Genomic DNA, 15,322 nt, shown 5'->3' with positions numbered 1-15,322 from the left:
GAATTCTGGTTATGTAAGAGATTAATAAATAGGGGACAATACATTATACACAGTTTATGCATACCTCTGATACCAACGTTCAACGATGGAGATTTTCCTATGTTTTCCTTAGATGAGAGCTCTGGGTCTCATACCTTTAAAAATATTTAGATTTACTAATCATGAAGAAGCCAACTGTTCAATATCAAAGAAGTATTAAATGATGCTAAAATTTCCATGGCATTAGTTTTTAGTTATTTGTAGATTGTTGTGACACTTAAATAAATTTTTATTACTTTCATATATTCTTGAATAAAATTAGTTACACAATTCTTTTAATAGGAAGTGGCTGTTTTTGTCTTTGACAAAAAGCTGATTGATAAATATCAAAAATTTGAAAAGGATCAAATCATCGAGTCTCTAAAACGAGGAGTCCAACAGTTAACTCGACTACGACACCCTCGACTTCTTACTGTCCAGCATCCTTTAGAAGAATCCAGGTAAATTTTTATAAAGGCTTACATAAGAGACTTCCTGAACACAAAGTTGAAAATAACTTTATATATGAAATCTGTCTATGTAGTACACTGCTAGTGAAAATTTCTTGTAAATTGAATGTGGAGTTCCTATGGATTAGTTATTTCCCTAAAATTTATTTGCATATTCTATGTATGTGTCTATTTTTGAAATATTAAGTAAAACTTTCTTCACATTTGCCATGACTCTGTTTGCTCCTTCTGTGCTCAGCACTACAGTAGTCAAAATGGAAGATGCAAGAGAAGTACAGAATACAGTCCCTGCCTGGAAGTAGCTGTCTTTGTTAATTTGCTAGAATTTCTTGTGCCCTTTTCATTGATTCACTATTTGGGGGTTATTTTTGTATGTATCCCAGGTACTGTTCTAGACATTTAAACTTCTGCTGTGCCCAGCATGTCAGTCCATAGCCCTCAGTTACTCTGCCATCCATTTTGCTCAAGGATGAGCCTAGAAACTGTTGCTGAGAATGATAAGAAAATGAAATTTATGTTGTGTAATCTTAACTGCAGTGCTTTTAATGTGCCACAGATACCCTAGCTATATAAACCTTTTCCTTATTACTCGTAACCCCTAATTTATTCCTTTTTGTCTTCCTGCTTAGCAGACTGTATTTCCCTCTTAATTCAGAAGATGCTAACCAAATGGTTTGCCAATTGTGTTCTATGGACCCACGGATTTTAAGGATGGGTAGGAGCAGGAAGGTGGAGAAAGAGAGGGCAGGGTTCCAGACTTCCCAGTTCTCTTCAAACAGGACAATTTTGTTACTTTTATCTGTTTTATATATTGGATTTCTGCATAATTCTTACTTTGGAATCTTCAATAAACCACTACCGCTACCCTTTACCCCCAAAGGCACAAGACCCTTTCTTTCAGCCTAAAAGAATAAAACCTAATATTTGCTATGTGAAAAACTGTACTAAATGCTTTATATTTGTTTATTCTCACAATTAGATAGAAGAACTGAGAGACAGAGACCTTACTTAAGCCACGTAGTTAGTGGTATCCTGATTCTGAGCCCATGTGTCACCCCCCCCCCACTGTACCCTGCTGTGCCGACCCAGAAATATGCTCATATGTCTCTTATTATATAATTTTTATTGCCCTTCTGTTCATGAAAAAACCCAGAAGGAGACTACAGTTGTTGTCTCTGAGGTAGCGCTCACTGTTGTGAACCCTCTATCCCTAAGTTTGTCTTGCCACACTTGTCCTGAGCTTCCTGAGTCTGTATTTGTTCATACTATTTCCCTGAAGAGTTTACCATCAGGTTCTGTAGTGTCACCTATCAGAATGTTGCCCGTCTTTCTTATTTTAACTTATATCGACATGTCTTATATTTCACTATTACATTTTAAGTCTCTTGAATGGAGAAGGATGAATATTTTATGTTTTTCTCTGTTCCTGCAGCTTCTATTATAGTGATTTAAATATTATAGAACTAGGGACTTGTTGGCAATAATAAAGAAAGACAATTCAAAGATTACTTTAATGCTTTTTATTGTTAAGTTGTAAAAATTGCAGTAGCATTGATAGAAACAGGGAAGGAAAAAATAACTTCCAGTTTTTAATGAATTAATAAAACAGAGATGACACTGGAATTATCCAAAAGAAATGTGCTATGGGAAGAATCAAAGCCCAGAGTTGGTGATGTGTATGGGGTTAAATAACACAGAGGCAGCCATTAAAACTATGAAAAAAAATGAATTTTTCAAGAGTATGAGGAAAAAGTAGAGTACTGAGTACAGAACTTGAATTGTAGAGGGGAAAGAAGAGCCAGGGAGAAAAAGCTGGAGGGATCATTGTCATGTGGCAGTACCTTATAGTTCTCCATTGCCAGAGCCTAAGCCAAGCCAGAACATTGTTAGGACTTGCGTCTCAAACGTGTGGTAATTGAATAGCATTAGTAATCATTTGTGGAGTTTCCGTGCTAGTCATTGTACTACTGACTTTCCATGCATTATCTCTTTTGGTCTTCACAATGACCCTTCAAGGTGGTCTTTTATCACCATTTTACAGATGAGCAAAGCGAGTCTCACAGCCATGGTGTCAGAGTCATCATGTCAAGGAATAGGGCTGTTGGGACTTGAAGTCCAGTATTTGTCCTCAGAGCCTGAGCTCTTGGTCATGATTTTATATAGAATATTAATGTCTAACATTTTCTGAATATCTAAATATCCTTATACATCAAACAGCAGTAATTAAAAACATTTTGAAATCGTGATACCTTTCAAAGTGATACATAAAATAGATAAAAGTAAAGCTGCTCTGATTGAACTGGTTGTTGGAAACCTGGAGCTATGCCCAATCCCTCTTCCTGACTCCTCTTGCTCCAGAGGCATCTGTGGGAAATCTACAGGTTCCTTTGAGACAGTCTGAGAATTGTAGCTTTACAAATAAGGGTAATATCATCGATAGATATTATGTAGCAGTATTTTAAATTAATTCGTTTTCTTTTTAAAGAATAGCAGTCATTCAAAAAGCATAGTTGAAGTAATGTTTTATTCCCTGACTTCTTAAGTTTTAAAAATGGATATCAACTGTTAGAGCACTTCATTTAAAAGACTGTTTAGTGGTTTATCCAGTGTAATTCATAGACAAAGCTTTCTGACTTTGTTCTGTTGGTTTAAGTGTGTTATGTTAATGTTGAAAATAAATCTGAAAGTTTACCTTCTTGTTGATAATTTAAGAGGACCACTTTTATGTAGATTTGATTTTAATAATGTGGAAAGAATGATAGTAAATAACTCTTTTTCTTTTTTAAAACAGGGATTGCTTGGCATTTTGTACAGAACCGGTTTTTGCTAGTTTAGCCAATGTTCTAGGTAACTGGGAAAATCTACCTTCCCCTGTGCCTCCAGACATTAAGGATTATAAACTTTATGATGTAGAAACCAAATATGGTTTGCTTCAGGTATGTATTTTTATTTGTCATGTGAGTTTTTTCTTCAAAATTGTTTTTTACTGTATTTCAAACTTATTAGCTACTTTATTCTATTAGCTTATTAGCTACTTTTGGCTATTTCAAACTTATAAACTACTTTATGTAAACCTTAGTAATTTAAAAATTATTTCTGTGTTCTAGAATTTTTCCATAGTTTATTTCTAGGCTTAAATTATATTTTAATTGTATGAAACAAAGCATTGGTAATCTTTGGAGAAGGTCACTTATTAACTAGTGGATGGCACAGTTCCCTTTTGATGTTTTTTTGACTTTTAAACCTTGTGAATATAACAAAACATTAAACTGAAACAATAAAGTACTTAATAAAAATTATATGCTTAAATAAATTATTTATTAGGTGTAAGGAGATGTAGCTTTTTCATATATGTTCACTTCTGATTTTCCTTTCCCTGAATAGCAAAATATCTCCAGCTTTATAGAGTCAATTTATACAGTAGATTCTTACTTCTTTGGGGACAGAGATCATTTTATTTTTTAACAGTTTATTAAGGTATAATTAATTGCCATACAGTGAACATCATGTATTCGAAACACTCAGTTTTATAAGTTTGTAAACCATCACCACAATCAAAATAATGCAGATATCCATGACTCCGCAAAGTTTTCTCATACCCCTTATAGTCCCTCCCCCCTGCTCTTTGCTATGTTTCAGTCTCTTGTCCTAGGAAACCACTGACCTGGTTTCTGTCACTATGAATTGGTTTATAGTTTCTAGAATTTTATAAATGGAATCATACACTATGTACTCTTTTGTCCTCTCTTCTTTTAATAATATAATTATTTTCAGATTCATCCTTATTGTTATGCATATCAGTACTTTTTTATTGCTAAAAAGTAGTCCATTGTATGCATAGATTGTAGTTTATCCAATCACCTATTGATGGTCATTTGACTTATTTCCAATTTTTGACTATTGCAAATAAAGCTGCTATGAACATTCACGTACAAGTTTTGTATGGACATATGCTTTCATTTCTTTTGATTAAATACCTAGAGGAATGGCTAGATCAAATGTGGGTGTGCGTGTACACACACACACACACACACACACACACACAAACTGCGGCTGCCAAAAACATGTATACAAGTGGACACTTTGGTCAACGTTGCTCAAGCAGTAGTTCACCAAAATCAGAAGTGTCCGGACACTGATGGTAACCACCTTGAGCACCTCTTGTAATTGCAGAAGTCAAACATGACTTGTATTCATCTTTTGTTATCGGTATATATTGAGTATTACAATTTTAATAGTTTTCTGTTCTTAAAATGTGTATACATTTTACATATATAAATATATATTATGTATATATAACATATATATGTAAATGATTTTTAAAGAAACTGATAAACTGTTTTCCAAGTGGGTAGTATCATTTTATAACCACTGTAGCATACGAGAGTTCCATTTTTTTCACATCTTTGCCAAAATGTGATACATTGTTGGTCCTTTCAATTTTAGCCGTTCTAGTAGACGTGCAATGGTATCTTGGAGTTTTAGTTTGTTTTCCCTGATGAACAATGATGTTGAACACCTTTTCATATGATTCTTTGCCATCTAAATATCTTTTTGGTTGAAATGTCTGTTTAGATCTTTTGCCCACTTTTTGAATGTGTCATTTGTTTTCCATTATTGAGTTTTGAGATTTCTTTACATATTGTGATCACAAGTCCTTTGTCAGATACATCATTTACAAATATTTTTTCCCAGTCTGTGGCTTACCTTATTCTCTTAACAGTATATATTTTTAAATTGTGGTAAAATACATATAACATAAATTTTACTCTTAACCATTTTTAAGTGTACAGTTCAGTGGCGTAAAATACATTCACATTGTTGGCAACCATCACCACCACATATCTCTGGAACTCTTTCATCTCGCAAAACTGAAGCTGTATCCATTGAACACTAACTCCCATACGCCCTTCTCCACCCCCAGTCTCTGGAAACCATCTTTCTGCTTTCTGTCTCTATGAATCTGACTACCTTTGGTACCTCATATAAAAGGAATCATGCCGTATTTTTTCTTTTGTGATTGGTTTATTTCACCTATTTCACCTATAATGTCCTCAAGGTTCATCCATATTGTAGCTTGTTTCAGAATTTCTGTCCTTTTTAAGGCTGAATATTATTCCATTGTATTTACAACATTATGTTAGTTCATTCATTTGTAGATGGTCAGTTGGGTTATTTCTACTTTTTGGCTATTGTGAGTAATAGTACTATGAACATGGGTGTACAAATAATCTCTTCAAGACTCTGCCTTCAGTTCTTTTGGGGTTATACCCAGAAGTAGAATTTCTGGATCATGTGGTAATTCTAATTTTTTGAGGAACCAGTGTTTTGTTTTCCACAGTGGCTGCACCATTTTACAGTTCTACCAGTAACTCACAAGGGTTCTAATTTTTCACACCCTCACCACCATTTGTTATTTTCTGGGTTTTGATAATGGCCACGCTAATGGGAGTGAGATGATATCTTGATGGGGTTTTGGTTTGCATTTCCTTAATGGTTAGTGAATTTGAACATCTTTTCATGTACTTATTGGCCATTCTTATAACCTCTTTGGAGAAATGTCTATTCGAGTCATTTGACCATGTTTGAATCAGGGCGTTTGGTTTTTGGTTGTTGAGTTCTAGGAGTCCTTTCTATGTTCTAGATGTTAACCTCTTATCAAATACATGATTTGCAAATGTTTTCTCCTTCTGTTGATTTTTGTCCTTTTGATGTAGGTTTTTATTTTAATATATACAATTTATGTATTTTTTATTTTGTTGCCTGTGTATTTAGTGTCATATCCAAAAAGTCATGTAGCTTTCCCTTATGTTTTCTTCTAAGAGTTTTATATTTTTATGCCTTAAGTTTAAGTCTTTGATCCCTTTTGAATTATTTTTTATATATGATTTAAGGGAAGGGTCCAACTTCATTTTTTTGCATGTGGACATACAATTTTCCAAACACCTATTGTTGAAATTTCTGTTCTTTCCCCATTGAACTGTCTTGATACCTTTGGTGAAAATCATTTGACAACATGTAGTAAAGCTTATTTCTAGGTTCCCTGTTCTGTTTCATTGATCTATATGTCTGTTTTTATGCCAATATCACACTGCAGCTTTGTAATAAGCATCTGAACTTCCCCCTCCAACCATAAGATGGTTCCAAAGATTAACTGAGATAATTAGTAAAATCACATACCAAATTGGTGCCTGAACTGTGCAATAAGCATGCAGTAAGTTTTTTTCCTTGTAACGTTAAGAAAACTTTTCTAGACTTGAAAAACCTTGCATATTTTATAAATTATATTTAAGAAATAAGCATTTAAAAAATGTTAATCTTACATAAATTTCATGTTCACATGTATTAGATAGAACTAGAGAACATTCATTTGAAAAATATTATTAACCCCCTAATTGCTTATTGTACTAGTCACTGAGGATAAATATTCAGGCAGTTAGAAGTAGTAGGTTGCATCTTAGGGAATGGTGAAAAATGAAACTGAAAAGATAGAAGAAGGTCTTGTTGGTGATGGGGAACACTGAAGGATTTTAAGCAGGCTAATGACCTGGTCTAATGTACATTTTAGGGCTACCATTCCAGAAGAATGGAATTTTGGAGTAGGAAAAACATGGGAAACGATCCCTGTTACATACAGGGTATTTTTCAAAACCAAATGTGTAAATTTATAAGTGCTTAGCACAGTGCTTACATGCAAAAAATAGAATGAACGTTTTTTAAAAAGTCCTAGGAAGGACTAGAGGTACAGTGTGAAGTTATGCGGGGTAGAATGGGCCCTAGTGACGGACTGTGTGGTGGGAGTTGGGAGTGGTGTGGAGTCTAATAGGATTCTCACATTTATTAAGAAGTTGATAGACTGTCATTTGTAATAATTCACCAGCTGGGACCTACACAGGTTCAGTGATTTGCTCAAAGTTGCAAGGCTAGTAAGTGATGAAGTGGGGACAGGAATCCAAATATCTTTTAAAATAGTACTCTTTACACTCTTTTGCTGTTGACTTGCCTTCATGTTGAAAACTATAAGGAATCTTTTTAGAGAATTTATTCACATAATTGTTCATTCATTAAGCAGATATTTATTGGTCACCTATATGTCTGGCAGAGTCCTGGGTGCTTAAGGTGTGGCAGTGAATAAAACAGACACAGATTCCTGCCTTTTGGAACTTACATTCTCCTGGGGGAAGAAAGACAATAAGTAAATACATAGTATATTAGATTACAATGATAAGTGCTTGTGGAGAAAAAAAGAGTGAAGGGGGATGAGGGGATAGTTTGGATGGGGAGGAAAGGAGATTTGCACTTTTGAATGGGGTAGTCAGGAAATCTATCACTGAAAAGGGGACATTTGAATGAAGACCTGAAAAAAACAAAGAAACGAGCCATGTGTATACCTGGGGAGAGAATGATCTAGGCTGAGAAAACAGCAAGTGCAACGTCTCTGAAACAGACTCTCTTGCATGACATATTCAAGGAACAGTGAAATACCTGGAATGGTGCAGAAAAGTAAACAAGAAGATGAGTAGTGGGAGATGAGGTCTTAATGAGTGGTTAGGTCCTGTTAGGCCCTCAAAGCCAGAGAAATACTGTGGATTTTAGTCTGAGAGAAAGGAAAAAGCCTTTGCAAGGTTTAAGCAGGAAAGTGATGTGGTCTGGGTTATGTTTTAAAAGAATTACTCTATGGTAGCTGCTGTATTGAGAATTAAACTATGTAGCAAAGTAAGAGCAGAAGCGAAGAGTAGGTCGCTGCTACAATAATACAGGCCAGAGATGAAGGTGGTCCAGGGGAGAGAAAGTGGCTGAGACAGGGTCAAATTCTAAGTATATTTTGATGGTGAAGTTATTGAGATTTATGGATGGATTTGCTGTACAAGAAAAATAGAGTAATGCAAGATAACTCAAAGGTTTTTGTCCCAAACAACTGGAAAAAATGAAGTGGCCATTAACTTATATGGGAACAATTGCAGGAGCAGAGAATTGAATTGGAGGGGAAGCTCAGTTTTAGATTCATCTAAGATTGAGGTGCTTATAAAACATTCAAGGGGAGAAAAGTCAAGAAGGCAGTCAGATATTTAACCGATTCCACACTTTAGAACAGAGGCCCAAGCTGGAGGTATTTGGGAGTAATAAACATATGGTAGTCAAAGCGATGAGAACACTGAGAAAGACTAGATGCAGAACTCAGAGGTTAAGTCCAGGAGGTTCGGGTAAAGGGAAGAAACCAACAAAATAAACTGAAAAGCAGTGACCAGTGGAGGTGGAGGAAAATCTGGGAGAATGGTGTCCTGGAAGTCAGAGAGCATTAATTAATTTGCCAAAATCTACTGGAAACAGAAATCCAGTCTTCATTTTTGGTTAGTAAATCCCATGGTAAATCTTATTACCAAATACTTGATTGGTAATCAAGTATAACCAATCAAATACAAAAATTACCAAATACTAATCCAGTGTGAGAACGAGTGAACATCAATTAATATTTGAAAACTGAGCACAATGCTATTTAGAAAAACACAATTTCAATATGAAGTGTAAGTATGTAAAAATATTAAGAATTAAAACCAAACTGACAATGGTATCTCTTGACATTTACTACCTGTAACTCAGGAACCAAAGATTCTCTCATTTTTCAAACTCAGGAACTGAATATATTTGGATAGCAAAGTACTTTTATATTTTCTTTTGCTTATGTGCATATAGAAAGGAACTTAAATACCCTGTTTTCCTGAAAATAAGACCTAGTGGACCATCAGCTCTAATGCATCTTTTGGAGCAAAAATTAATATAAGACATTATATTATATAAGACCCGGTCTTATATTAATTTTTGTTCCAAAAGACGCATTAGACCTGGTCTGGCTAGGTCCTATTTTCGGTGAAACACGGTAGTTGTACTCTGGTTTTATAACTGGGTTTTTCCTGCTTAGGCTTGGATTATCTTGACAACTGAGAACATCTGTACTTTTGCGTTTATGATGAAGTTTAATTGTTACCTGACATGTAAAAAATCTTTTATTGGGAGAAGCAGAAATTATGATTTATGAGACATTTTATTATTGTAATTGAAAGGAGTTTTAATGTAAAAATGTATTGTAATTGAAAGGAGTTTTAATGTAAAAATGACTGGTTTTTTTTTTGCATTTATAGGTTTCTGAAGGATTGTCATTTTTGCATAGCAGTGTGAAAATGGTTCATGGAAATATTACATCTGAAAATATAATTTTGAATAAAAGTGGCGCCTGGAAAATAATGGGCTTTGATTTTTGTGTATCATCAACCAATCCTTCTGAACAAGAGGTAATGAAGGTTTCAGTTTTCCAATATTTTAAAGCTGTGGAAGTTTGTGATTGCATGTGTAATAGAATGGAGAATTTGTAAGCCTCATAAATGTGTAGAAATAGTCTGCATGGTACAATGGGATGTTTAAATGTATAGAAAATTTCTAGTGTTCATTGTACCTAAGAGTATTCTTCAGCTAACTCATTAATTCAACAGTAGTTAATATTACTTGAGAAAAGAAAGGATGCTAGAATTAAATTTGAGAACTGTTGTGTTAAATAGGATTTTTCCCTCTCTCAGAATGTCAAATACACAGAGACATTGTGAATCTCTAGAAATATTTCCCCAACTTACTGGCCACCGAATCTTATTTAGGGAGCATGATAACCACAATAGCACTGATAATAAGAGATAAAAAGTGAGGTGTAGAAATAATAGAGTTGAGTAAATTAGGTTCATAGAATAAAATCACCTGCCTAACTTTAGGCAGGTGGTAAGCAACAGAACTAGGATGTGAATCCAGCCTTTCTGGTTTCAAAGCACCTGTTACTTAGTAATTATGATTCCTGCCTATTTATACTTAGGAAACCACTCAGCATTTCAAGTTTTCACTATATGTAGTTGTTAAAGGGACCTTAATTTGTTCTAAGAGATTTGTAATTTAAATAAACATTTTTAAGGGAAGTAGAAAGAATTTATATTGGTGAGTATATACTATGGATCAGAAACTGCTAGGTCTGTTTTCCATACATTTATTTAATCTTACAACAACCTTTTGAAACTATTAACTAAATCATGTAGCTAGTTAAAAAACAAGGTTTCAAGTAGTAATCTATTTGAGCCTATAAAACTTGAAGGCTGTGTATCATAACACATAGGCCAGACCTTTCCATATTCACACTGTGTCTTATAGTGATAATTTGTCTAGAGCTCCAATAATCTCAAAGTCATAAGAGTTGTTATTCTTATCTCTGAATTTGTTGCATGCACTTTCCAGATTTGGGGATTTGGGAATTTCAGAATTGAAGATGGTGATGACATTTTTACTTGACTGAGTATGAATTTAAAACTAGATTGTTACTACTTGATAGTGGTTTGCTTTAATTTGAAATATTTAATCTATTTAATCTCTTTTCTGTCTTATTATAGCCAAAGTTTCCTTGTAAAGAATGGGACCCAAATTTACCATCATTGTGTCTTCCAAATCCTGAATATTTGGCTCCTGAGTACATCCTTTCTGTGAGCTGTGAAACAGCCAGTGACATGTACTCTTTAGGAACTGTCATTTATGCTGTATTTAACAAAGGGAAACCTATATTTGAAGTTAACAAGCAAGATATTTACAAGAGTTTCAGTAGGCAGTTGGATCAGGTATTTGCCTTTAAATATTTGCTTACATTAAAATGTATTAAGTGTTTCTTTGATTATTTTTCTACATTGTGTTCAGAAAATTCTCTAAAATGAGATGAGTGTCTCATATTTTAAGTTTTGCATAAAATTAACTTAACAAACAAGAGTAATTCTGTAAATAATGAGGATTAGTTAAAGTTTGTTACTACAACTTTAATCATGGCATTTATTTACTAGAGTGAATATTGAAATTGTCTAAAATACTGGACATTTTGTTTTAGGAATAAACAATTTCAGGTATTAAAGATAAATGTTTTAATTATCTTGCAATAGTAGAATTAGCAATTTGTTTTAATCTAAAAAAGATATTTTTGAGTAAATTTCAAAAGTTTCTTAAATGGACTATTGACAATATAAATTCATAATGTTTTTAAATGTTTTATATTCATATGTAGTATTATCGCTCTTTTGAATAGTTGAGTCGTTTAGGATCTAGTTCACTTACCAATATACCTGAGGAAGTCCGTGAACATGTAAAACTACTGTTAAATGTAACTCCAACTGTAAGACCAGATGCAGATCAAATGACAAAGGTGAGTATGCATGAATTTCTGCCATAGGTGGAGGGACAAAAACAGTTAAAGTAGAGTAAGTGCTTTTAAAACAAGATTTAGTCAGATATAGTCCCCGGAAATATCTGTATTCTTGAATATATTAAATATTCAATTTCTTTTAATCTTAAACAGTAAAATAATTGCTCTGATATAAAATTAAGATTTCAAATAAACAAGAATCCTAATAGTCACAGTTAGGTATGCAGAAGTTTCTGGCCACCCTAAGATTTCAGAGCCCTCTAATTCACTCATAAGCATAGGTTTTAATTGATAAATTGTACTCTTTATTCCGTCAAGATGTTTTACTTAATCTTTCAATATTTTACTAGTTATGTAAAGAAAAGGTTACTCCAGACAACTTAAAAGATACTGGTTCTGAAAATTTGAACTTGAAAAGAAAAATAATTTGTTACTTCTTTATTCTGATTTTTATAATTAGAATTTTTATGAAGTGGTCCTTAGCATTTTGCTAAATGTTCTGAATATTTTTCCACCACAGTGTAATAGTTTCAGACATGAGAAGTACTTTAATATTTATCAAAGTCATTATATTTCCCTGTTTTTAGATTCCCTTCTTTGATGATGTTGGTGCAGTAACACTGCAGTATTTTGATACCTTATTCCAAAGAGATAATCTTCAGAAATCACAGTTTTTCAAAGGACTACCAAAGGTTCTACCAAAACTGCCCAAGGTTTGTTGTTCCTCACTCTCTTATTATGGTCAAGATTTTAGAGCTTAAAGTTTACTTGGACTTTCTATAATAATTTTTCCAAAGAAGTAAATGTAACTTGTACCTTGGGTGCATAATGGCTATAAAAGACTGCAGACTGAAGCCAAAAGTTTAGTAGACCTTTTTTTCCATCATCCAAAAATAATTAAATAGGATTGAAAAAAAATAGAAGGATACTACCTGTGTCAAGGCAGCGCTTGGACATTAAATATCAGAAGAGCAGTCCGTAAGCTGTTACGGTGGAGGTCATTGTCTCACCAGCAGTGAGGGGATGCTTCTGAATTGGTAATGGCCTCTCTCATTCCTTTAACTCTCCCTCTCTGGCTTATTAAATCAGGAGTGTAAAATAGCCTCAAAACTCTGCGAATGCTAAATATAAACCACTGGTTGGAAAACTAATACTTTCCTGATTACAAAAGTATCTCCATTATTTAGTTTTTCAGATTCACTGATTATATATTGCCTGTGTAGGCCTTTATTTAGATGCTTTGGAGAATAAAGAGGAAACATAAAATTTAACCTAATTCTCAAGGCCCTTAGAGTAAGTGTAGATAAGGTTAACATGCACGAAACAACAATTAACAATACAAGACACTGTTTAAATTGTGTGTTATGAATCATAAGTAATGAAGGAATTAAGAGGGAAAACATATTGATGAAGACGAATTAGGGAAGATTTCCTAAAGACAGGGTGAATATATGTCCTCTTTTATCTGTGACATTCCCAAGTTATGCCTTTTGTCGTGGCAGAATTAGCAATCGCACCCTATTTTACTCTGAAAAAGTGTCCCAGTTTCAAGCATAAGTTATATGGTCACCTTATCCAAAGGGATTGGAGATTTTAGACTGTAACTTCAATGATAATACTAAAGACCTGAAATTAAATTTAGTTTTATGAAAACTTTTTTTGCCTTCCAGCGTGTCATTGTGCAGAGAATTTTGCCTTGTTTGACTTCAGAATTTGTAAACCCTGACATGGTACCTTTTGTTTTACCCAATGTTCTACTGATTGCTGAAGAATGCACCAAAGAAGAATATATCAAATTAATTCTACCTGATCTTGGCCCTGTCTTTAAACAGCAGGAGCCAATCCAGGTATGTATATTGATATTTTTTCCTATTTATCTGCTATTATTCAATGATGTTAGTCAATGATGACTATCATTGAAAACAAAAGGAATGGATATGCAAGTTTTTAAAAATTGAGGTAAGTATATAAGAGACTTTTCTTTCCCATCAGTCACCTATTTTGCATATGGTTGAAGTGAACCATTCCTAAAATTATAATTGACCTTAGCAAGTAAATGTGTGCAGCTCTCCATAAGTTATCTCTGAAAGTTAATTGTAATGAGATTTTGCATGTTATACTGTTCCCATTGGCTTTACTGAAACTTACTGTTTCTCCCCGAAAATAAGACCTGGCCGGACCGTCAGCTCTAATGGGTCTTTTGGAGCAAAAATTAATATAAGACAAGACAGGACAGGACAGGACAAAACAAGACAAGGTCTACTATAGTATAGTATAGTATAGTGTATAGTATAATGTAGTATAATATAATATAAATATATATAATACAATATAATATAATATAATGGGTCTTATATTAATTTTTGCTCCAAAAGACGCATTAGAGCTGATGGTCCAGCTAGGTCTTATTTTCAGGGAAACACAGTATAGGTTTGGGAAAAGAAGTATTTATTTTTCTCCTACACTTCTAAATATTTCTTTTTATTTTGTTTTTGTTTGTTTTGTTTCTCAGGATCTTTCATTTGTAGATGGTTTATGCCAGTGTTTTATCTTTATTCTATTGTTAATAAATAGTTTTACCAGAAGAGGGAAAATGCTTACAGCCCCTAGAACTAATATGTGTGGTTATTGTAATTGAAAAACATAATTAGTCTCTGATGCAGACTCTATTACAGTATTTATTTGCCAGATTCAAGGTAGTCTTGGATTTAAGAGCAGTAGGGTCATAAACCTGGGTTGGAATCTGGCCCTCTTTATCTCCTTACTAAAAGTATGGCTTGAACAAGTCATTACTTTCTTAAAGCTTCCATTTCACTCATTTCCAAAATGGCACATAGTAAATATTACTTGTTCCTACTTTTACAAGGCAATAACTTATTAAAAAACTATCAACTACCTGATTTCATAGTTTTATGACAGGCTGTTTGCATCCCTTCCCTTGAAAGGGGAATAGAAGGAAGTGGTATTAAGGCAAGTGTTCCCATGGCTAAGGAAAGGGCAGGCAAGGGAACTGTAGGCCTTGAAGCAAATTACCCAAACATGATCAAGGGGACAAGGAGGGAAAGTAGTGGAGCCACCTGCTAACCAAGCGATGATGCATCAGCCAAAATAATGTCCTAAGGAACCCATCATCCGAATGAGTATCATTCTTTGGTACTCTTTTTTCCCCTTGTAGTCCAACTGAAATTCCTTCTGAAATTTTTATCTGAGACTTGGCAAAACCAAATATTCTGCACGAACAAGAGCAATTTGTTCTTCATAATTTAGGTATGTGGTGGCAGCAGGTGAAAGAATGAATGAGCAGGGATGATTGGAAATGTTTCTCTGTAGCTTTTTTCCTGATAGTCCTTTTCCTCTGCCTTTTCTCTTGAACTTCAAAGAAGCTGAGGGATAGGATTTATTTCTATCTAAAGGCCATCTGACTTTGCTGCCCTCAGACTTTTATTTATTTATTTTTTTACCCAATAGCTTTCCAGTAGTTGGTACTTGTGAGCGAGTGATGTATTGCTGAAGATAAGTGAAAGTTAGGAAATTAGTCTTTGTTTAAATGTTGAAGCCGAGAGCAGATGTTAAATATTGTGCTTCCAGAAATGTAAGAGACTTGATTTGTATGTTTTTG

The 15,322-nt window shown here is 33.9% G+C and overlaps 1 protein-coding gene across 9 annotated transcripts in view; it reads left to right on the top strand.

Annotated features, from left to right (window-relative positions):
- The window catches only part of SCYL2 (SCY1 like pseudokinase 2), a 58,897-nt gene that overhangs the window by 22,807 nt on the left and 20,768 nt on the right, over nucleotides 1–15,322 (top strand). For all 9 annotated transcript variants that reach the window (XM_081059697.1, XM_081059694.1, XM_081059699.1 and 6 more), the window contains exons 3-9: nucleotides 322–479; nucleotides 3,280–3,424; nucleotides 9,629–9,778; nucleotides 10,910–11,131; nucleotides 11,587–11,703; nucleotides 12,291–12,416; nucleotides 13,374–13,550. In XM_081059697.1, coding sequence (XP_080915823.1) covers nucleotides 322–479; nucleotides 3,280–3,424; nucleotides 9,629–9,778; nucleotides 10,910–11,131; nucleotides 11,587–11,703; nucleotides 12,291–12,416; nucleotides 13,374–13,550 — 1,095 coding nt within the window. The remainder of the gene's footprint in view (nucleotides 1–321; nucleotides 480–3,279; nucleotides 3,425–9,628; nucleotides 9,779–10,909; nucleotides 11,132–11,586; nucleotides 11,704–12,290; nucleotides 12,417–13,373; nucleotides 13,551–15,322) is intronic.

Source organism: Rhinolophus hipposideros (assembly GCF_964194185.1).
Source record: "Rhinolophus hipposideros genome assembly, chromosome: 9".
Lineage (NCBI taxonomy): Eukaryota > Metazoa > Chordata > Mammalia > Chiroptera > Rhinolophidae > Rhinolophus > Rhinolophus hipposideros.
Note: the sequence above shows the minus strand (reverse complement) of the source record. Positions and strands in the feature narration are given on the sequence as shown.